The sequence below is a fragment of the Schistocerca serialis genome, chromosome 4, assembly GCF_023864345.2.
Source record: "Schistocerca serialis cubense isolate TAMUIC-IGC-003099 chromosome 4, iqSchSeri2.2, whole genome shotgun sequence".
NCBI lineage: Eukaryota > Metazoa > Arthropoda > Insecta > Orthoptera > Acrididae > Schistocerca > Schistocerca serialis.
The window spans coordinates 582,830,255-582,854,141 of NC_064641.1; the positions used below are offsets into that span (position 1 = coordinate 582,830,255).

The window sequence follows — 23,887 nt, forward strand, 5'->3', positions numbered from 1 at the left end:
TTGACTCAGTCCACCGGCTCTCGCAGTGTCCCGTGTACTCGTGTGGGTTCATGGCAACAGCAGCTTAACACACCAACTGCACCCACTTCTACTGTGATGGGCCTGTTACGGACCTGTTTGCGTGCTACGACAATACCTGTTGCATACAGTTGGCGGTAGATGTTTTGCAGTTTGCGGCACGTTGGATGCTCTCTGTCAGGGTACCGTTCTGCATACACCCTGCAGGCTTCAGCTGCATTTCGTAGACACTCGCCATAGATGAGTATCATCTCCGCCTTTTCAGAGTTCGAATGCATCATGGTCACATTTCCTACAACACTACACTATCAGACGTCTGGTAACACGGTGTACTACAGTTGGTCTGCGTGCGGAGACGAATGCAGAATAACAATAGCAGCAAGCACTACATGCGGACACTGCGACAGCTAGACCAAACCGCAACAGTGCACTACAGCCACACTCGTAAACACGGTCGTCATCGTAAACATGTCCCTGCAGATGCTGCTCGCCGACCGTGGCCCGTGTTTGTTACAACACGCAACTGAACGTCGGAGGTTTCAAGCGTCAACTTTAGGTTACAATATCTACTGATGTAATTAACATTTTACAATGCAACAAATGGCACTGATTACGTATTTGTTTATATGTTCAGATGTGCTAACAAAACTAACGTGGTTCCATTTTAAAAAACGTAGGTTTGTGTTGAACATACTTCCGTGCATTTTTGTATGGTTTGTATTAAACAATTACACTAGCCCCTCTCCTCACGTTTGGTCTGTGGAATCGGTTCGTCAGTATTTGATATGGTTTACGAAATATATCCAGCAGTAACGTTAAGTGACTCACCCTGTATAATTCCAGGGAAAACATACTAGTCACCATTTCAGAACATGTAACTTTTAATAAAACATAACTTCAGCAGACCGCATACAAGATTTCTCCTCCATGTCACAAGCATGGCTACTAAACATTATGACAACTCAACTTGGGATTTACTACTTATGGGCCTCCTCGTATTTGTGAAGTACGTGGAACAGATATCATTAGAATGTAATAATTTTAACAGAGACCAGTACATACATAGTAGGGCAGAGGAACAGGTTCTGGATGCTGAAGAAAGTTAAGGACGACTTGATGGCTATGAGCAGCATTGAATGTAGTACTGACTCTTTGCATTCTGCAATGACATGTGGACCTGCAGCAAGCTACAGCTGCTGATTACCAATAAATTTGCCTTCCCATGCAGATATAATTTCCATCTACCTATGGACTGTTCTTAATTTTTCTGCTTCACACACAAAATGGGGGATTGCCCAGGTAATTTATTTAATTTGAAATGGCTTGGAAAGTGAGATTTTTATTTACATTGAAGGATTTCTTTGAATGTAAAAACCTGTAAAATTTGTGCTGATGAAATTTATGAATCTGCAAACACAGTGATAATACAAATAATTAGTGTCTTCCAAGTACATGGTATTATTTAGAAGTATTCAGTAATAATAGAAGCAGTCAGAATTAAAAGCAGCCATTATTTTTAAGAATTTTTCCAGTGGAGAACCATAGGACTAATGATATATGTATCATAAACTGAAGTATTCTGAACATAAAGTTCATGTAAATATAGAGGATGATTGATAGGTCATCATAGTCATCATCATCATCATCATCATCATGTTTTCTGCTATATTAGCAGATCCTTTGCCTCTCCATTTTCTGCGATCCATTGCTTCCTTCTTAAGGCTGCTGTATGTTGTACCGTCCATCACATCATCCAGTATCTGATTGATAGGTATAAGGAACCAAATGAATCCATTTGTACAGTATACCTGACTACTTAGTTGTCTTCCACAGCCAGGATGCAAGCACGGATAATTCTTCTTATCATGACATGCGTGGATATGGTGGTCCAGGTTCTTCTTTTCAAAATAGTACCTGTGCAATTTAAATTGTAAAATGTTTTTATTAAAACAAATTTTTATGAAGAATTTAGACAGTAATACAGAAGTTTCTTAGCAGATAAGCAATTCACTCAAAGATAAAAAAACATTGTTCAATTATATGGAAAAACCAACATAACATCAAAGCTTCATAATTGTACTTTGTAGTTATATAATCAGTTCCACATAAAGGAAACCTCATTAGTGTCAACTACAACAAAGAGATTAAAAAAAAAAAAAAAAAAAAATAAGTGAAATACCCCAAAATTTAATCCAAATTGGTCAGTCCAACAAACAGAGTCTTTCTTAAGTTCTTGATCCATACATATCAGAATGTCAGTATTCTAAGAGACGGGACAGGGGGAGTAGAGGGGGGGGGGGGGGGGAATAGGCACAAATTGGATGTCACAATTCATTGTTGTGTCCACTTTCTAATAAACTTGACTTACACACACACACACACACACACACACACACACACACACACACACACACACACACACACACATTGTGGTTACAAATAAACTATTTAAGAATCACCCTGTTAGTCTAAAAAGTTTCGAGACTGGATTAATAAAATATAGAGAAACGTTAAGGTGATGATATTAAAACATTTCAGGGGCCCTGCATAGTCTTTCTCCAATTGATTAGAATGTATAAAATGTTCGTACTATCACGTAAAAATGCCAGGAAAGACCTTCTTTGGTATGTTGTTCACTCATGCATCACATTCGCACTTTCTTCGATCTTGGGGAACCACTCCCATCAATTTGTCATGCAGTCATGTTTTATAATTTATTACAACAAGAGAAAACAATTTTATTGATATCAGTATTCAACACAGTCACTCTGCTTTTCAATGTACTTGGTAAACCACTGCGAACCTATCTGACACCCTCTGAAAAAGTGGTGTTCACTAGAAAAGTGAATTAGGAGGAGAAATATAGACATAAACTGTGCTCAAACTGCAAACAGTAAAAACATGCAGTCGTGAGTTATGCCTGGTCCTTGGCCTGTTCTGTCTCAAGTCATATGTAAACAAATGGCCTCGACACACAGAGAAAATACATTGGAGCATGAAACACAGAGTTGAATCAATGGCCTCAAAGCATATTTAAGTGGACCGAACAGATGAAAATCTGATTGGGTGAGACTGAGATAGTAAGCAAATTGCTCCCACACCTTGGAACAAGAAGAGTTTGAGCAGAGTGGGCAGCAGTATGTGGACCTTCCAATAATCGACCTTTAGTTTATTGTGAATTGCACGCTTCAGTTTGTTTAGCAGCATATCACTGTAACATTTACTGTTAACCTCTTTTCCAGGTAATGTTCCAGGATTGGTCACCCTGAGTCCCAAAATCTGCAAGCATAACTTTTCCTGCAGATGACAGTCTCTTGAATTTCTTTCTGACTGGAGATGCAAGGTGCTTCCATTCCATGCCCTGGCATTCACTCTGTCGTGCAAAGTAATGAATTCGTCTGTCAGAAATGTTTCACCTTTGTTAGCATGACAGTCCAGTAGGTGCTGACAGATTTTCACATGGTTATGTCTATGCACTTCGTCTGATTGTTTTGGAACCCATCTTGCATAGACTTTGTGAAAGTTGAGCCTGTTATGCACGATTTCATATGCAGAAACATGACTAACCTGCATGTGGTTTCCCAAATCACCAACAATCAGACTCAATACAGAGACTTGTTGAATATTGGCATCAATTTTTGCCATAGCTGAACATATTGCTCTTCGTATTCCTCGCGCTCATTTGACCACTTTCATCTATTAAGTCCATAGGTAAACACTTCTCTGTGGCAAAATATTGTCTCTCTACTGTACTGAAAGTTTTTTATGACTTGCTGCTCCTGGGACATCTTCAGACCACAAAAAAACTGATTATGGAACAATGTTTGTCTATGGTGCAAACAGACAGTGGTGTGGCCATCTTTATGTCACAGTACAGACTGATTTAATAACACTGCAGTGTACCACAGGTGAAGACAATGGTCCCATTTAGCACCAGGTTAGTGCACAAAACCATACAGCCAACCTAATGACAATCAGGGAAAAATTGCAGATAGTTATTTACTTATCTCCAAATCTCATCACCTGTGATGATTTTTCTGAGAAAAGAATTTTCCACTTTTTCTATTTCAATTAATTGTGGCAGGATAGTTTTGTGAGATTCATGATATGCAGGATAAACTTCACAAACATATTTCTCTTCTTCAAAATATTTTTGAGAATAAACACTTGTCTGCGAGGTGTTTAGTTCACTGCTCCACTGTAGAAGTCATTTATACACCAGGAAAGGAATGAAATAAGTCTCGGAACTTTTTGGACAGATGGCATATAATTACTATTCCCCAGATTTGTATGAATAAATAGATGTGTAATTTCAATCCCAAATTACAATATTGCTTTCTGCAGTGAGAGAAATCTGTGAAGCTACTTACCTGCCACAATTGTTGTAAGGGCAATAGATCACTTCACGTTCACTTGGATCTTGATGTACCATCACATGTGAACGGAGGCGTGTCTTATTGTAGAATACTCTTCCACAATGATCACAGACGTATTCTGGAAAGGTAACAACAAGAACCTATCTTCCACACTTTTCAAAATTACTCGATATGGAAATTTGTTTTCAAATTCTGGAATGCTACTGCAACAGTCACAACAATTGCTTTAAAAAGCACCACTTAACCTTAAAATAAACCAGCAGACACCTTGTTTGAAGAATCTACTTGCATCTCTAACACACAAAATCCACATAGGCAATTTGTCTTTCAAACTTGATGATAATCTCACACACACACACACACACACACACACACACACACACACACACACACATTACGCTAAGTTATTCCATCCAACTGAAACTGTATGTCTTAAAAGGATAGTGGCATCAATGGGTTGTCAACAGAAAACTCCTTTTCCCCAGCATATTCCTCTCTCATATGACCTTGAGGACACTGAATGTCAATGTAATGAGAGAAGAAGCATGCTCAGTGCTGACTGGATGAGGTGCAAAGAAGGGATTTTTTTTTTAATTTTCATTGAAACATTTGATAGGTATAATGGAAACAGGACTAATATTTTTGGAAGTACATGAATACTTAACACAACACCTGATTTGGTAAAACAATTTCTCAACAAGAAGGGACTCAAAGAGAACATGAAATGTAAAGAACTGACTAACAACAATAATAGAAAGTCCTTTAAGTAGGAATACCCTTTCACAATTTAGAACTGGCAAATAAAACTAAATTCCCATCCCCCATGAAAACAGTTGGGTGTCTCTTCAATAAGACAAGAATAATGCCAAAAAAAATAGAAGCAGTAGGAACTTTAAAGATGCTCCTACGAACATAGCAGTTCTAACAAACATTTTTGACCAAAACTGGCAACACCCACAATTTTACTGCATTCATCATCAAGCAAAACATGGTAACAGTGAAAGACCCACAAGAAGAACAGCAGTCCACACAAATTAACACCAATAACCAGAACTTTCAAACAGGAACATACACCTGACAGAAATGAAAAACATTACAACAAAATCAGCATACTTCCAACCGAACAAAACAGCCACTGACATAACAGGTGAAGTAAACCATCTTTTCACTCAGAGTAAAAATAATAAACCACTACTTATAGTAGGAGACAAATTGCAGAACAGATATACAAAACTATTCGGAAGGATATTCCTCTGGAAATAAGTATCCAAGGAGAATGGCAAAAAGCATAAAGAAAGAAGTAACAGGCACTTTCGAGAACAACAGGCACCAGAAAAATTGGAAGCAAAATCAGACAGCATAAAACAAACTGAAATGCAAAAGAAGAGCGAAGAAAATGACCCAACACTGAGTGTTACAGGCTAAGGATAGCTGTACTAGAAAGCCTACACCAACTAAAATGGTGAATAGAGAACACAGCTCTCCTAAGACTTATGTCGAAAAACAATATAAGAAAATTCTAAAGGAAAAGAAGAGAACATTTTGGGAAAGAGAAGGAAAGAAACTAGTGGAGGAAGCCACATGAGACCCATATACTGCCCTAAGCCCCAGAAAATCAACCAAAACACATTACACCAATATGAAAGAATGAGAGACGCACTTCGACGACATACTGAACAAGGAAGGACTAAAAGGACGACCAGAGGACAAACAGGAGGTATTGCCACATACAACTACAGAATGGGTCCCATTGGCCACAAAAGAGGTCAGTAAATATTCAAAAAATGCAGCCCGAGTACGAATGCCAATCTGCACTAAACTCTACAATAAGTACATAGAAACAGCCTCCATTCCATAACAGTGCATACAACCGACAATAAAGGTGCTATATTAAAGGGAGACCCATTAAGTCCTCTGTTACTTATTCTTGCAGCAGAAGAAGATGTAAGAATACCCAAAGGGAGGATGTAACATCATACCCATACGGAGACAATACTGTAATAGGCTCAAAGGACATTGTAAAACTACACTAAGCAATAAACAACATGGAAGATTGTTGCACTGAATGCGGCTTCAAAATAAATGTGGCAAAAACAGAAATGATGGTGCTCACAAATGGTGCAAGAGAATCTGCATCAGCTGAGATCTTCATAAGGGAGGGAAATCTGAAAATTGTACCAGACCTGACGTAAGTGGGGTCCAACACAAGTGCAAAATGTTTCACAGAACATGTGACAGAGAAACTAACGCAAGCAATAATGACTATCCGTGAAATAATCCACATTAGACGCCTCATCCCAGAAACAGCAATTCCATTATTCAGAGCCAAAATCTCACCAATACTGCTGTTCACCATAGAAATCATCAGACAACATCTCACAGTGAAAAGCCTAGCGACATTATGAAGAGTAAAGATGACCTACTCAAAGAAAGCAACTGGAGTGTCTAAAACAACGCAATCTAGATTTGTATACCTCCAAGTGAGGGAATTGTTCCTCACTGAGCACCTATGGACAAACCTGATGCATCGGAAAAATCTACTAAAAACACTGAAGGAAAAAAGAGAAGACATAACCCCAGAAGTTTACAGTACAGGCACCCTGATTGACCGAACATGGACAAAGGAAAACGTAAAGACGAGACATGTGTTTACTAGAGTGGCAGTCTGTGGTTTCCACCACCTTACTTGCAATAACATGTCATATCATAAACCAAATGAAATGTGAGAGTGTAAACTGTGTCATCAAATATGTAAACATTACCATACAGAACTCTGTACGAAAAGGACATGGTCAATAAGTGGATATGCAAACCGCAACATGTACTTTGAACTCTTATGGCTAGTTGGCTGAAATAAATTATTACTTTTTTTTTCCATATCTTCCAAATGAGATGTTTGGCCACCAAAAAAGTTACAGAGAAACAATATGTCCAAATCATTGTGACCAAAGTCTTTTAAGTATTTTTGGAATGCGTTATGGATGTTGTGTATGTTACACGTGCCGAAATCAATCAAGCTTTTTTCCCCTAACAGGGTCAGGGACTCATTCATAAGATGATTCAGAGGTTTGTTAACATTGGGTCCATCATAACGTATCATCTACATCCATGGTTGAAATTTTATGGACACCTAATAAGAATGGTTGAAAACCACTGAAAAAAGATCTTCAAGTACATCATATCATTACAGTTTACCTCTAAGTAGGTAGAAGCGGTCAAAAGATATGCGAAAGAAACTGATATTACACTAGTGATGATCCAAAACAGAAGAATTCAGAAGCAGAGTCAAAAGCATCAATTCAATTAGAGAGAAACCAGTTAAAATGAGATTCATATATTACATTTCCTAGAAGGAGAAAGAGGAGGTTCTAGGAAGAGGGGAAAACTAAGCTCAAAAATCCTTAATTTTTATGTTGTCTGTTATTGGCCAAACTCAGAAGAAAGAAGAAAAATAAAACTGACTTTACAGACCAAAATTTAAAAATACTGACTGAAGTTGGTCAATCTGGAAAATACCGACTTTTTTTTAGGTCTAATGATTTTACAGCCCATTTTTCATCTCTGCAACTGGTTCAAATACAGTGTACAGTACAGCTCCCTTTTTAGGTGCAGCTCATGAAGTTCATTTAAATGAGCCACTTTTTATGATAATACTTGTTCACTATATCATTACCCCGAACACTGTTGCATTAGACTGCAGTTCTGTGATATAGTTGGGCAACATTGCTGATGTTCAAGCTGTTGTTGATGGGCAAACTGAGTTGTCCACGAAGTGTGGAGAATATTTCGCATTGCAGGGTAATATCTATCTCTGTATTTGTTCATCTCTCCCGTCCTCTCAATGACAGTATTACACCCAGGTGCCTGAGTGAAAACAGTATTGTTTCACATTTGTTTGAATGTTTGTGCATGTATATATAGTCATATGTTTTTTAGTTCTTTGTCGTTGTGTGCAGCAATGGAAAAAGTGGACAAATGAAAGACTTACAAATTTAATAATGTGGCTCATCCCTGACCAGAGGTATGGGAAGATGAAAATAATCTACACAAAAATTACAATCTGAAAAAACAATTGGCAAGCTGTTGCTGATGAGCTTGAAATCACACTTTGATGAAGCATACAAAAAGTTCTGACATCTTTGAACCTATGCCAAATGTGAGGCAAAAAAGTGTATGTGGCTCTTCATCCACATGGTTTGAATGCTGTCAGTTCAGGGTGTATACATGGACAAGGAAAAAAAAAATTCCCAGATTTCCAGTTACAAATACACTTTTTCCATGTTAAGTGACAGTATACTTTTCCTTGGAACAGTAAAACTTATCAATCCTTTGAATGGTTATGGTTTTATATGGCGGCATACAATTTCCCAACCCTTTCGTAAACAAAACTCAGAAGGAGGGGGGGGGGGGGGGGGGGGTGATTGCAACACTTTGGAAAGATCTTTGATGTGCAGCACCACATACACTGCACATTTTCGTATTACGAAAGTATAAATTAAAATTGTACCAAACACCGCACGTTACTTCCTGAAACATTGAAATCAAGATTGTGATGCGCCTTTGTAAGCCAGTCATAGCTCATGTGACGTGACCTTGCCAGCCGATACAGCGGATATTAAGAGCACAGGACACGTGATATAGTCAGCCAGTAGCATTATCACTGCTAAGTAGCATGAACACACAAACAGAAAAAGTTAATGGTTTAGATTAATATACATAGTGTTGCTACAAGAAAAGCAAGCCTTTCACATATAATATTGGTAAATTATTCAAAATGACAGTCACAATTGCATTATTTATTTTCCCGCCTACTTGTTTCATAACTATCATAGTTACCAACCGTGCACAAGCAGGGTGACGACTCCAGCGAGCGACCAATGGTGTAAATTGCCCTGAAGATGACCCCATTGCGGGATGAAACCGGTTGGCGGCAAAATAAATAATGCGATTGTGACAGTCATTTTGAATAATTGATTATAAGTAAATTAATCGCTGTTTATCTCCATACAACTATGTTGTCTAAAAATTTATAATATTGGTCTTGACAATTAATAAGCTGCAAGAGAAGCTAAACTTTCAAGTATAATGTTGATCTTTTTTGCGCGTACTACACTTCAAGATACATCACACGAATGTGCCAGTAAAATTTCTAATAATTACATAAATGTCTGATCATCTGGGCTTGAAATTTTCTGAATGGTTGTTCTCAAAGAATTGATTTTTAAATTAGAGTCAAACGCTCTGCGAGTTAAGAAATTCGTTGCACATTCTCACATGTAGTTCATCTTGTGTAAAAGGAAATTTACTTCCAAAGTAACACTTTTCAATCAATCATTCGCAATATTTTGCTGCAATGTGTTAGAAAGAGCTTTGTTTCAGCAGTTGCCATAGAGTGCCAGATAACAAGCGTCACCATGCTTGCGCAGCTACGATGACCCAGGAAGCCCGTATGTTTGTACGTGTAAAACATTAAAAGATCTTACATTATGTCGTAAAAGAAACAAGACATCAGAGGATACTGCAAGAGCATCGAAATTTCGTGAACCATACTAACATGCATAATTCAGCTTAAAGTGCCCATTCATATGTCCAGATTCAGTTGTCAATTTTCTTGTAGTACCAGTACCATATTATGTCATTTTTGGTACTTTATTATGGCATAATGCCATATGTGCTAGAAGATGAAACCATGCCCTTTTGAAATGCAGCGAACAGTTGAAACTAGCCAACAGTGTGGAATTAAACACTTTGTTTCAAATACATTGACTGCCTCAGCGGAAAAGATTAATAAAAGCCAAATTCCTTTAGTAAATTGTCTAAAATAACTTCATTGTTTTACTAGGCAATTAATTCTTCGCTGAAATTGCCGCCCGGGGCAGATATCCTGGTTTGCTCCCAGTGAATATGGCAGCTTGCGTGTGCCAGTAAAATTTTTCTGGGTAGCATCTTACTGCGTGCTGCTACTGCTTATTCAGCTAACAACCACTCTTTTGTATCCAGTAGCGGGAGAAGGTACTACACATGCGCGACTCAACCGCGCACGCGCAAGCCCATGCACCTGCTTCCAACTGCTCACAATGAATCTAATGTAAACAGTTGTGATGTTAGTTGGCTGGTTTAAAATGGGGAGGGGGAGTCCAAACTGCGAGGCCATTAGACCCTTGTTCAAAGTAGAACAATTACCCATGGGGAAAGAAGAAAACAAAGAAGACGTATGGCACAATAACAGGAGAAAGGAGGAACCAGAAGAGACAGAAGGACAGCAAACACTACAATGGACAAAACAGGACAAGAAAACCACAGACAGGTGCAAGAAACTGGGAGAAGAGATTAAAAACAAGAAAGCAGATTACCATGGCTGGCTGACCATGAGAATAAAAAAGGAGAAGCCAGCCAATCTGCAACACATTAAAACCTCCACCCTAAAAGCCCTACGGTGGAGAACAAAGAGGGACAAAGGACATGCGCCAAAACTCAGACCAAATGATAAAACCCACCCTCACAAATAAAATGTAAAACTAAAGCTGCTGTTGAGGCATTGTCGCCCAACACCGCAGGTAGGGTGCTGGGAAAGTTCAAAGTCCGCCACAGAGCGGCTAAAACCGGGCAGTCCAGAAAGAGGAGGATGACTGTCATTTGGGAGCCACAGCGACACTGAGGTGGGTCCTCGCGACGGAGGAGGTAACCATGTGTGAGCCACATATGGCCAATGCAGAGCCGACAAAGGACAACCAATTCCCTGCGAAAAGCCCGCAGGAAAGACTTCCACACATTTGCTTTCTCCTTAATGACACTGAGTTTGTTGTGTATACTGTTATGCCACTCCATCTCCGAAAGCCAAAAAACCTTGCGGCGTAAGACAGAGTGCAGGTCAGTTTCAGAGATGCCGATCCCCAGGAGTAGCTTCCGTATAGCCCGTTTGGCCAGCCAGTACATTGCCTGGGATTCCAATGTGTCCTGGAGTCCACACAACCACCACTAAATGACTGGAGCGTTCCAGGAGAGAGATGGCCTCCTGGATTATCGCTACCAAAGGATGGTGAGGGTAGCACCGGTCGATAGCTTGTAAGCTGCTCAGGGAGTACGAACAGAGAAGAAACGACTCAGCAGAACAGAAACGGAAGTACTGAAGTGCACGAGATACGGCCACATGCTCTGCAGTGAGAACACCGCAGCCAGCATGCAAGGAATGCTGTTCAATATGGCCTATATGGACATATGAGAAGCCAACATTTCCATCGGCCATCGCCTCGTCACTATAAACAATTTCAGGGCCCCAGAACATGTCAAGAATCGAGACAAAGTGACAGCGGAGAGTAGCGGGGTTAACGGAGTCCTTAGGGCCATGCAAAAGGTCCAGACGAAGCTTTGGACAAGGTGTACACCATGGAGGTGTACATGAATGGACCTCAAGTAGAGGGAAGGACTCCAGTTCAGAGAGGAGGGATCGAACGCAAAACACAATCGTAAGCCCTGACCGGGCCGCCGATGCAGGAGATGTACTGCCGCGGGTGGGGAAAGGAGACGGAATTTGGATGCTCAGGAGAACTGCGAAAGTGTGCCGCATAACTGTCTAACATTTGTGTACATTGGATGCGCAATGGAGGGACTCCAGCCTCAACCACGACACTGATCACCGAATTCATTCTAAAAGCTTCCGTCGCTAGGCGAACACCACAGTGGTGCACTGGGTTGAGTAAACGCAATGCTGAGGGTGCCACTGAACTGTAAACCAGACTCCCATAGTCAAGGAGGGATTGAATAAGGGCTCTGTAGAGCTGCAGCAGCGTACAGCCATCTGCACCCCAGTTGGTGTTGCTCAGGCAGTGGAGAGTACTGAGGTGCTGACAGCACTCCCGCTTAAGCTGACAAAGGTGAAGTAGCCAAATCAATCGGCTGTTGGAAACCAGTCCTAAGAATTGATAAGTCTCCACTACAGTGAGCAGATCGTCATTAAGATAAAGTTCAGGTTCTGGATGAATGGTATGATGCCGACAGAAGTGCATGACACACGACTTTGCGGCTGAAAACTGCAAGCCTTGGACTACAGTCACTTACTACATCCTATGAATGACTCCCTGTAGGCAGCACTAAGAAACTCCAGTACTGGAGGAGCAATATGAAATGCAGAAGTCATTCGCATAAAGAGAAGGAGAGGCTGACGGCCCTACAGCTGCTGCTAGGCCATTAATGGCCACTAAAAATAGAGATACACTCAATACGGAGCCCTGGAGAATGACATTCTCCTGAATATGGGGGGAACTATGGGAGGCACCAATTTGGACACGGAAAGTACGGAGCAACAGGAAGTCTTTGATAAAAATTGGGAGCAGGCCTCGAAGATCTCACTCGTATAATGTGGCAAGGATATGATGTGGCCAGGTCTTGTCATACACTTTTCGTAAATCAAAAAAGATGGCAACCAGGTATAAAAGGCTGTTCAAGATGGCAGACTCAAGGGACACAAGATTAACAGTGATAGAGCAACCCTGGCGGAAGCTGCCCTGACATGGAGCCAGTAGGCCACATGACTCCATCCCAACTGCTGACACACCATATCTTCCAGCAGCTTACAGAGAATGTTGGTGAGGCTGATGCGCCGATAGCTATCCACATCAAGCGAATTTATACCGGGTTTTAACACTGGAATGATGGTGCTCTACAGCCATTGCAATGGAAAGACGCCATTGCACCAGATCCGGTTGAAAATGATGATGAGATACCGCTTGCAGTCAGACGGGAGATGTTAAATCATCTGACTGTGGATCCGTCCGGCCCAGGAGCTGTGCCGGCCCACTATGCAACGGTGCTGAGGAGCTCCCACTCTATAAATGGGGCATTATAGGGTTCACTAAGGCATGTATTGAACGAGAGGACTTTTCTTTCCATCTGCCGTTTGAGGGCGCGAAAGGCTGGAAGGTAGTTCACCGACACAGAGGCTCAAGCATAGTGCTCAGAAAAGTGCTAGACAATCACGTTTGCGTCTGAAGAGAGCACACCATTGATATTATTGCCAGGGACACCTGTTGGGGTCTGGTACCCAAGAAGACATCTGTCCAGACTTGAGAAGGTGACGTATGGCGGCACCCAATGGTCGACACGCACTTCTCCCAATACGCCTGTTTCTGTCGTTTTATAAGCAGGCGAACATGGGCACAGATCTGCCTAAATGCTATTAGGTGCTCGAGGGGAGGGTGCCACTTATGTCGCTGTAATGCTCACCGACACTCTTTAATTGTCTCGGTGATTTCCAGTGACCACCAGGGGACTGTCTTTCACCATGGGGCACCCTATAGAACGGGGGACCGTGTTTTCGCTGCAGAAATTAGCGTTAAAGTGACCTGCTCAATCACAATATTGATGGCACCATGTGGGGGAGATTCAACGGCGACAGCAGAGGTGAAAGCTTCCCAGTCTGCCTTGTTTAAAGCCCATCTGGGATGGTGTCTGTGGGCATTACGCCGGGGTTAGTGACAGGAAGGTGGGGAAGTAGTCACTACCACATGGGGCGTCATGTGCTCTCCAGGGATAGAAGGGAGAAGTCCTGGGCTGAATATTGATAAATCAATGGCCGAGTAACTACCATGAACCACACTAAAATGTGTGGCGGCCTCAGTATTTAAGATTCAGAGGTTGAGTTGGGACAGTAAATTTACAACATTTCTGCCATGGTCAATAAGCATGGTGCTACCCCACAAGGGGGTTATGGGCGTTATCATCTCCCAAAAGTAGGAAAGGTTTAGGAAGTTAATCAATCACCACAGCCAATATGTTCAAGGGTACCGCACCATCTGGAGGGAGATATACGTTGCAGACAGTTATTTCCTGCGTCGTCCATATCCTGACAGCCACAGCTTCAAGAGCAGCTCGAGTGGGCACAGGTTCACAACATAAACAGTTCAGGACATACTCCACCTGACACACTATTATTTTTGCTACGGTTCTTGTAATATCCCCTGTAGCCGCGAAGGGCATGGATCTGCACTGTCGGGAACCAGGTTTCCTGGAGGGCAATGCAGAAAGCAGGTGTTAAGCTGAACAGTTGCTGCAGCTCAGCCAGTTGGTGGGAAAAACTGCCACAATTCCAGTGGAAGATGATGGGATCGTGAGACCGGGAATGCATGAAACACTCAATGAGGCAGTCTACACCTCACGGTCACCAACTTATTTTCTGAACAGGCTACATCCATAATGTCTGATGGTCGGGTGAGATCTAGATCCTCAGCAGATGCCAGAATCTTCACTTCATCCTCAGACGCAGAGCTTGTAGGCAGTGGTGGTGTGGGTGCCACCGCAATTCCCTTGGTCTTGGGGGTCTTCTTTCTGGATTTCTCTTGCTTATCCGTGGGTTTCTCTGGCTTGAAGGGCTTCACTGATTCAGTCTCCGGGACTGAGAATGATCGTGAAGCTGTACAACCAGCTGCTTTTGGGCACTTCAGCCACTGGCGGGTGTCATCTTTCCCACTAGCAGAAACCTGGGAAGGGAGTGACCCAAGGGACCCCTTCCTAGCAAGAGGAGCCAAAGAAAACTTATGCTTCTCTGGCTGAGAAATGAGGACTGGTGTCCCAGATGGTTGGGAGGGGGGGGGGGGGGGGGGCACTAGTGCTCCTGAGGTGGGTGGTGCAGGAGCAGCAGGTAGGGAAGTGCCCCCCACCATCTAGGGGGCAGGTGTAGTCTTCTGGCTCTGAGAGCTGATTGGAACTCACAGAACTGACAGGGCTTCAATTGTTCTCGTAGTGGCAGCATAAGAGGAGGTCATAGCCACAGGATGTAGGCACTCAAATTTCCTCTGGCCCCAGTGTAAGTCAGTCGGGCCATGGTCTTTTATTTCACAATTTTCGTTTCTCGCTGTAAAATACTGCAGTGTGGTGAGCAAGGGGAATGATGCTCTCCACAGTTGAAACAGATCAGAGGCGGGGCACATGGAAGATTAGGAGAGGATGGACATCCACAATCTCGACATGTGATGCTGGAAGTAGAGCAGGAAGACACATGGCCAAACTTCCAGCACTTAAAGCAGCACATAGGGGGAGGGATATATGGCTTGACATCATAGCAGTAGACCATTACTTTGACCTTCTCAGGAAAAGTGTCACCCTCAGATGCCATCATGAAGGCACTGGTGGCAACCTCATTATCTCTCTGACCCCGATGAACGTGCCGGACAAAATGAACTTTTGGTCTTTCTAAGTTGGCGTGCAGCTCGTCAGACTGCAAAAGAAGGTCCCTGTGGAATATAATACCCTGGACCATATTTAAGCTCTCATGAGGCTTGATGGTAATGGAAACATCCCCTAGCTTGTCACAAGACAGTAATGCCTGTGACTGGGCAGAGGATGCCTTTTTATCAAGACTTACCCTGACCGTAATTTGGACAAGCCCTACACCTCGCCAAACTTGTCATCTAAATGCTCCACAAAAATCTGACGCTTCATTGAGACAAAGGAGCCCCCATCAGCTCTCATATATACGACGTGCTGGGGCAGATAAGGCTCGCTGCCATCCTTAGACTGGCATTCCTCCAATGGTGTGGCCAGGGAGGGGAATGATTTAGGATCATTTTCCTTGCATTGTACTGAGACTTGGAACACTGAAGAGTCTGCTGGCATTTCATCACCAGCAATTGATGACTTGGTACGCTTCATCGCACGTTATCCCACATGATGCCACCCACTCCAACCAGGGGCCCTCCCCAAGGGCGTCACGCAGCTGCAGCAAAGGCCTCCTGGCAGGATGGCCATTTCTGGGAATCCCGATGCCCCAGGGTCACGGGCATCTACTCCTTGGCATATGTGGGGAGTTAACGGTGCAGGCATCAGCAGAGCTATCCCTGTGTAGTCAAGGGGCTACAACCAACGGGGTACATGGCGGCCCCATCACAACGGACTGGCTACAGTGCTGGATATGCGGTGCAAAGAATTTAATGGTCATCGTTGGCACAGAGAACGACACTGCATAGCAAGTGGAGGAAATCGCACCCAGGAAGGTGTCCTCATTCAAAGGATGGAGGATGAGAGGAACTGCAATACCATGATGAGAAAGTAGGCAAAACATCTCAATGCATGATGGATAAGGTGCACCATGGAAGGCACCTTTTGCCAATTGGCTCCATCTTCGGGAAAATTTTGAAAAATGGAGGTCAAACCATACACATAAAGCCAGGAATACCTTGGGCCTATTCTAACCCCTGTTCTAACTCAGGCCTGTCACGCTCGTCAGAGGCAATTTGTTGTTATGAAGCATTGCATAGTCTTCGTAAAGCCTTTGGCACATTTTGCTGCTGGCAGATGCTAGTATGAGCACTGTGTGTTGTTGTACATGGCACATTACCTTTCCAACTTAAGTTTTATTTTAGTTTTTTTTCCTCTCACTAACGTTTTATTGCTCCAGTAGCGGTATACAGTAATATCCTTTTTTAGAGTATTATTTCTTAGCAGTTAAAATTACAAAAATTTTACTGAAAACTATATTAAAAAAATCCCGTTATTCTGCAAAATTCCTGGGTTTTTCCTGGTTTTCTCCCAGATAAAAAAATTCCCACGATTTCCCTGGATCTTCCAGGTCATTTACACTAAGTTTCATACAATACTGAGAAATATCTGAAGTAGGAATTTATGGTATTACCTGTGGTGGGGGGGGGGGGGGATGCAACTTTTCTTGATGAAGTACTTCTACCAAAGCATTATGCGCTCTTGATACCACAAAGGTTGTAGGAGGGGAGGAGGGGGAGGAGGAGGAGACTGGTGTTTAACGTCCCATCAACAATGAGGTTATTAGAGTCAGAGCACTAACTTGCATTATGCAAGGATGCTGATGGAAAGCAGCAGCGCCCTTTCAAAGGAACCATCCCTGCATTTGCCTTATGCAATTTAGGGAAATCACAGAAAACCCAAATCAGAACAGCTCGGCGCATGTTTGAACCACTGTTCTCCCGAATGTGAGTCCAATATGCTAACCATTCCAAGAAGTTTACTGATGAATAGTTAACTTTGATGTGGTACAAAAAACTTTTGTATGTATCGCCAACAGCTAAAAACCAGAGCATTATCACCAGTCAGGTTGTAATTGGTATACCCTGCCTTCTATTTGTATTAGTTTTAGCATTTCTTGGACCAGTTACTTGTATAAGAAATTCAAAATCATTTTTCGACAGTCTGGTAGGATTCCAGAACAGCATCAATACATTAGTTAAATTATCAACAGCATTCCACTTACTGGAAAAAACGACATATCCACAAAGCCCAATTTCTCTTGGTATTTATAACTTGATTTCTTGTGTTATTTGAAAGCAGTACAGCCACTCTTACTTCCACCAGGTCTCATCCTTCCATTTGTCCATTTTCTGGCAATAGTGTAGCCATTTGTAATTACTTCTCCACCAAAAATGTGGCACCACAAACACTGCTGGGTGTGGGCGGTTGTAATGTTAGAGCACACGTAACTGCAATTTGTGTGGCCACAATGTTGTCAGACAACATTATTGTGATGCATTGTTGGCAATATGCAATCTTTATAGCCTAAGTGAAAGACCCATACAGTGTGCTTCCACTCTTCTTCGACAACAGCTCAACTGTTCCCGACACTGCCCTGGCCCAGGCATGGATGAAGCAGCCTCCACCTCCTCACGACTTCAACAATGCCTTGGATTCCTGACCTGCCTTCCTCGCATGGATGTAACACTTCAAAACCTCTGCATTCCGTAGCACTCATCCAAAGGCTTGTCTCCTGCCTTCCTCCAGCTCCTCTGCCGTCAGCAGTTCCACCTCCTGCACTGACTGCTCGGGCTCCAACACCCTTGCCAGCTCTACTCCCAGGCCCCCCCAGCTTCAGGACCCCCAGCCCACCCTTACGCCCCCTCCATCAGACCCTCTCTTTTACTTCCTTTGCTTTCAACACCTGATCACTCCGTGAACTCTCCTCCGTCTGAGGGTTGTGTCACTCCGCTGATCTCAGCATGTCCCCTGCTGAGAGATTACGCTACCTTCCTGCCCGTTGTTGATGCTCAGTCCACACCCTTGGCACCCTCCCCCCTCTCCCAGGACTCTTCCCCTCTGTGTGTAGGTCACACTCACGTCAGGCTCTTGCTTTCTTCTCTGACAGGTGACTTCACAGTGCATGTCGTGTGCATTACAGGACCCCACACTGCACCACCCAGAACTGGTTGCTCTCCAGGAAGTCTCCATTTCTGACTGTTTCCTGTGGCATCAAGGACCTTCTGCTCTGCATAGAATGCCTGCCTTTTCTCATAAGGAAAAACTCCACGGGACACCAGCTGAGCTCACCCAGAATTCTTGTTCTACGGTCTTGAAAGCTTTGCTGCTCCTTCTTGACCACAATACCTTATGGTGCTTCTTTGACCAGACACACCCCTCCCCCCTTTCCCTCTTTGTGGCTGCCTCTGTGCCACTAACCACTGGCCCTGCCTCCAGTACCAGGCTTCTGCTGTTGCTTGTACCCATACCTGGGTCTGCCATCCTGCTCTGGGATGCCTTTGCTCTACAGAAAGCACTACTCTCTTTGTGATGGCTCTGTCATCTCTTCTTTGGGGAAGAATGGTCGCAGTATTCTCAGCTGCGGCCTACTTCACAGCTGCAGGTCACACACCACTATTTCTCCACCATCTCCTCATCAATAAAAAGGGATACTGTACCTTGTGCTTTGGCTATGCCCCTCCCACCAACCACACAGCAGTTTACCAAAAGTTGCTGCCCTTCCCATACATCAGTAACATGAATGTGGGGTGGGACGCCACACTTCCAGCAGCCGCACCAGTACCACATGGCGCTATGCTTGCCGCATGTAGCACTGTTGTTGTCGGCACTGTCTCACCTACACGAGGCATATGCCACTGCCCTGCTTTCCTGGCACTCTTTCACTGGACAGCTTTACAGGATGCTGCCTGGCCAGTCTCCAAGCAGTTGACATAGAGACTTCAGAGTTCTCTGGACTTCACACACACACACACACACACACACACACACACACACACACACACACACACACACACACACACACACACAATTTGGCTAGTTATTACTTTTACTCCTAAATTATGGCACAATAAAATGCAATTAAGACTAAATGATGTTGTCCATTTGACAGAATGATACAATCTGTTTGAAAAAGAAGACTATATTAGGCTTCATTATCTAGAACTCAGTGAGCATAATTGATGTGAGAGTTTCACTATCATAACATTTCATAGACAAGAGTAATAACATTTTCAGGTTTTAATCCTTCAGAAATTTTACAGTTTATTAGAAGATAAACAACTGGAACAAACACGGAAAAGGATAGAGACACTGGAATTACAATGTAATGTGAAGACCTGCTTGCACATTATGAACAACTGAATCTACAACTGTGGAATAACATTCTTTCTAAATTGATTAGACTAAAAATTCTGATCAGAATTGCTCTGTTTTTACGTAAAACTTTGGCATACCTTTTGGGTGCTCAAGTGCCACATGTTTTCGAAGCTGTGTCCATGTTTCAAAAACCTGCCTACATTCACCATTGGAACATGTGTGTTGTTTATGACATCGCATGTGCCTGTTGAGATCCCCAATTTTCAGAAATCCTGCATTACATATCGTGCATCTGTAAGGACCAGTGCCAATTTAAAACTATACAAACAGAACATAAAAGAATGAAATGCTTGCTTATTAGCAAAATTATACAAAAATCAATAACTTCTGGAAGTATTTGTGCATCTTTCTTTATTAAACTCAGTGGTCTAAATGATGGAATAAATAATAAATTTCATACCTCTGTAATCTGATTTTCCTCACTAGGAGTTGAAGCATATAAGTTTTCAAGCAGCACAAAAAAACGTACATTGGTCACATTACACTACAATAATTTCAACCTGTCAACTAACAAGAAATCAAGAGTAAAACTGTGAGCCAACTGGCACTGGAGCCAATGGAATAGGGAACTTTACTGTATTCCAGGGTTCCATAGCTTCAGTGATATCAAAGAGTGCAGAATTACCTTTCTACCAGTGGCAGAGGAAAAAATAAAATATAACAACAACAACAAAACACAACAACCTGACAAATTTTCACATTTAACTATCTCATGTAGAATCCATTACATGTCATGACAGTTCTTTTTCAAACCCCATCAAGAACTAATATCAACTTTGCCCAATGACACCACCACCTCCTCCTCCTCCTGACTTTTCACTGAGTATCTGCCTTTTTTTATTATTATTATTCTTTACATTTCCTAAGGACATGTGCATCCATATTCCAGTAGTAGAATGAAAATTATAGGAAGAGAAATAGGCAAAATTCATTATCAAAAATTCCTGTAAAACATCTCACACCTTTATGTCCATTTGGATAGGTTACTAAAAGAATCTGAATTTAAATAAATCTAGTTTATCCACCTAATCTCACAATGTAACAGTTTAATGTGAAATACATGGTTAAATGTGGAAAAATTGAAAAGAAACTTAAACCCTTTACAGTGTAACTAGTAACTAAACTAGAATGCATATTAATGGTTAGAAAATTGGTACTAACTGAATAGGTGGCACACCAGTGTGCTCATACATATGTGCTTTAAGCTGACTGTGCTTCCGGAAACTCTCCACACAAACAGTGCATTTAAAAGCTTTTGGTTCATGTTTTGACTTGAAATGCTTGTTTATGTTCCATTGGCTTTTCATCTTAGCCTCGCATCCTGGGAATGGGCATCTGCAACACCACAGTGACTTTTGTTATACAGCAATATTACAACAGTAGGAATATATTCTGAAACTCCAATTACCTGAACAAAATTTCTAGTTCTTTGCGCTGATGGGTGTTCGCTATGTGCCTCCTGAGATGGCTGTTAGTAGTGTATGCTTTGTCACAACCATCAAAACTGCATTTGTATGGAAGCTGTGAAATAATTTCACAATTAATATCATTTTAAATAACTAACTTAACAGAATATCACAATGCAATGAGTAAAAATGCCACTATTTTTGCCACAAACGGGTAACCACAAAGTACCTTCTACATTTGTGGTGGGTGCCAATTTTTTACCTGTGTATTCAGTATGTTTACAAATTCAGTTATTCTGCTCAGGAACGAAGAAGATACATGTACATGCTCTTTTAAATAAACCAAAGGTAAAATTTTGATTATAATGTCTGCCTAATTGCAATTTTCATGCCTCTCACCCACATTCTGCAAATCTAGAGTTGAGGGTCGCAGCAGAGGGGGGAGGGGGGGGGGGTGCTGGAATGGAATCATTTACTTTCTGCACCATGTTAATTGCAATTACTACAAATGCCAGGTGGCCAACATAGGCCTAGAGGACCATATTCGATACTAGTCATTGGCTTTGACCAGTGATGTAATGCTAAGGGCTGCTGCGATGTCACATTTTGGTGTGTATTTTCAGTTTGGTAATAGCTGATGAAGCAAATGAATATGGAAGCAAAAAACCTGATTGTTGTGACAAGACTGATACCACAGATATCACATTACAGTCACCACGCTGTTTATGACATTCGTTACACGTTTCCAACATTACTGGTCAAAGTTGACATCTACCATGGAATATTCCTCTTTATCCTCTGACAATGTATGAGTTTTGGCCAGTCACAAAGTTTTTGTGTATATTTACAAATATATTTGATGAAGTATTTTGTCACTAACTGTGACTAATGGCGCACACTGGGTACTTCCAGTTGCTTATTCAGTAGCATTCAAGAAAAAACTAATGAAGAGCTAATGAAAACTTGTCACACAGCTTAAAAGGACACACAGAAAACCACTAGTTAAGAAATTATATGTAATAACAGTATAACTACATATGTACTCTACAAAGCACTATGAAATCCGCGCATGATTGAAATAGGAAGTTCGAGTAATAGTGGTGGTATTCGATAAAATATCAGGTAACCGTAACTAATAAGTCATGCAATGGTATACTTTTATTGTGGCCCAGAATGAAAACCAACAGCAGCAATTTATTCAACACTATATTTAGTGCAGCAATCCTGAATTCTTCAATGGACAGAATAGTGTTTTTTACACTAACAAGTGGCCACAACCAAGCTCTCAGCATTACTTTTCTCTGCACACAAGGAATTAACTTTTTCCCCATAGGATGGTAATTATTTCAGTCTTCTGTCCTGTATAGGTGTTTACTTTGTTTCTCAGGCAGCCTACGTTCAATAGACCTTCAGGTTGCACAATTTAACTAAGGACACACAGAACATTTGTAAATCATTATTTGCTAAATGAAAGAACGACTCAAACTGCATAGTCTACATGAAATTGTATTTGCAGCAAAATAATTTAGAACCTACCTCCCCAGTATGCGTAGACAGGTGGGCAGCCAGGCGCCATGGCCTACTGAACTCTTTGTTGCACCCAGGATAGTGGCAAGTGTGCTGTTTTTTTGTAGGACTTGAGTCATCTTCAGAGTCTGACACTACTACCTTCACAAATGCACTGGTATCATACCTTTTAGCATCAGTGTAATCCACATTGTCTCCTGTCTCTGTGGCGGATGTTTCGCCCGATTCTGAGCTGTGACCCATTGAATTTACGAAATGAACCCAGAAAGGGAAAGTATCACAAAAAACTACTAGTTCCTCGTTTATCTCAATAATACATTATCTTCAGAAAAATTCAGGCTTCCTGAAAATAAGGCAATTGTTTATTACAGTACATTAAGCATTTAATAAGCACACACATCTTCCATCCACATAATGTAATGGAATGTCAGGAGTTGCAAAGCTTAAACTTTCTTGACACTTAGAAGGAACTTACTCTCAGATATTTGTAGGCTATACATCATGTTATTCGATGTAATGTTACTCAAACAGTTTTAAAGGAATAAGACAGCCATAAAAATTTCAAAATAAATGTGAGAGAAATTTTATCCTTGATCCGAAGGTACACCAGTTTCTACAGCTAGAGTAACTGCATAAACTATTTTTGCCTGTACTGTTACTTACGACAAATTACAGCCCGAAGATATTTCTTCTATACGTGGGGCTAAAAATGAATTAGTGATGTTACGAAATTTCTCAATTAATCCATACCGTTATTTTCTACATGCGAAGTGCTCTCAATGCGTGTGTAGAATTCCAATTAAAACTCGGGTAAACAAAGCGTGTAACACTACTTCACGAATATCAAAATTTATAAGTTAATAAACTCGTTCCACACTGCGTTATTAGGGTTCCATTCAAATACTTATAATCTTTTTAAACACTTACATATTACCTGCGGTATAATATTGTTAAATTCTACTTACGGCAACGGCGGTTTCATTCTGGGAATTATGTGACGTTTACATTAATGGAAATATTTTGTTATGAAATGTTCGCTTTACGATGATAATTAATTTACTCAACGGACAGAACATACAGTCATACAACAACCCGTCAACCACACACAAGCAACAACATTAATAATTTACTTCCTGACAGGGTCGTTGCCAACATCACAACACTACGCCGCCAGAGTAGTAAGTAAAATTT

At 41.7% G+C, this 23,887-nt stretch overlaps 1 protein-coding gene across 3 annotated transcripts in view; it reads right to left on the reverse strand.

Annotated features, from left to right (window-relative positions):
• The window catches only part of LOC126475329 (transcription factor IIIA-like), an 82,820-nt gene that overhangs the window by 58,808 nt on the left and 125 nt on the right, over positions 1-23,887 (reverse strand). The window contains exons 1-7 of one of the 3 annotated variants that reach the window (XR_007586703.1): positions 23,662-23,874; positions 22,706-23,039; positions 21,172-21,284; positions 20,925-21,098; positions 19,841-19,995; positions 4,389-4,512; positions 1,827-1,932 (exon numbers count right to left, since the gene is read on the reverse strand). Coding sequence is in view for 2 of the 3 variants with exons in the window: in XM_050103115.1 (XP_049959072.1) it covers positions 1,827-1,932; positions 4,389-4,512; positions 19,841-19,995; positions 20,925-21,098; positions 21,172-21,284; positions 22,706-22,939 (906 nt within the window). In the remaining variant the exon portion in view is untranslated. Of the gene's footprint in view, positions 1-1,826; positions 1,933-4,388; positions 4,513-19,840; positions 19,996-20,924; positions 21,099-21,171; positions 21,285-22,705; positions 23,040-23,661; positions 23,876-23,887 lie in introns of those variants that run through there. The other 2 variants (XM_050103115.1, XM_050103116.1) reach the window with 2 other exon arrangements.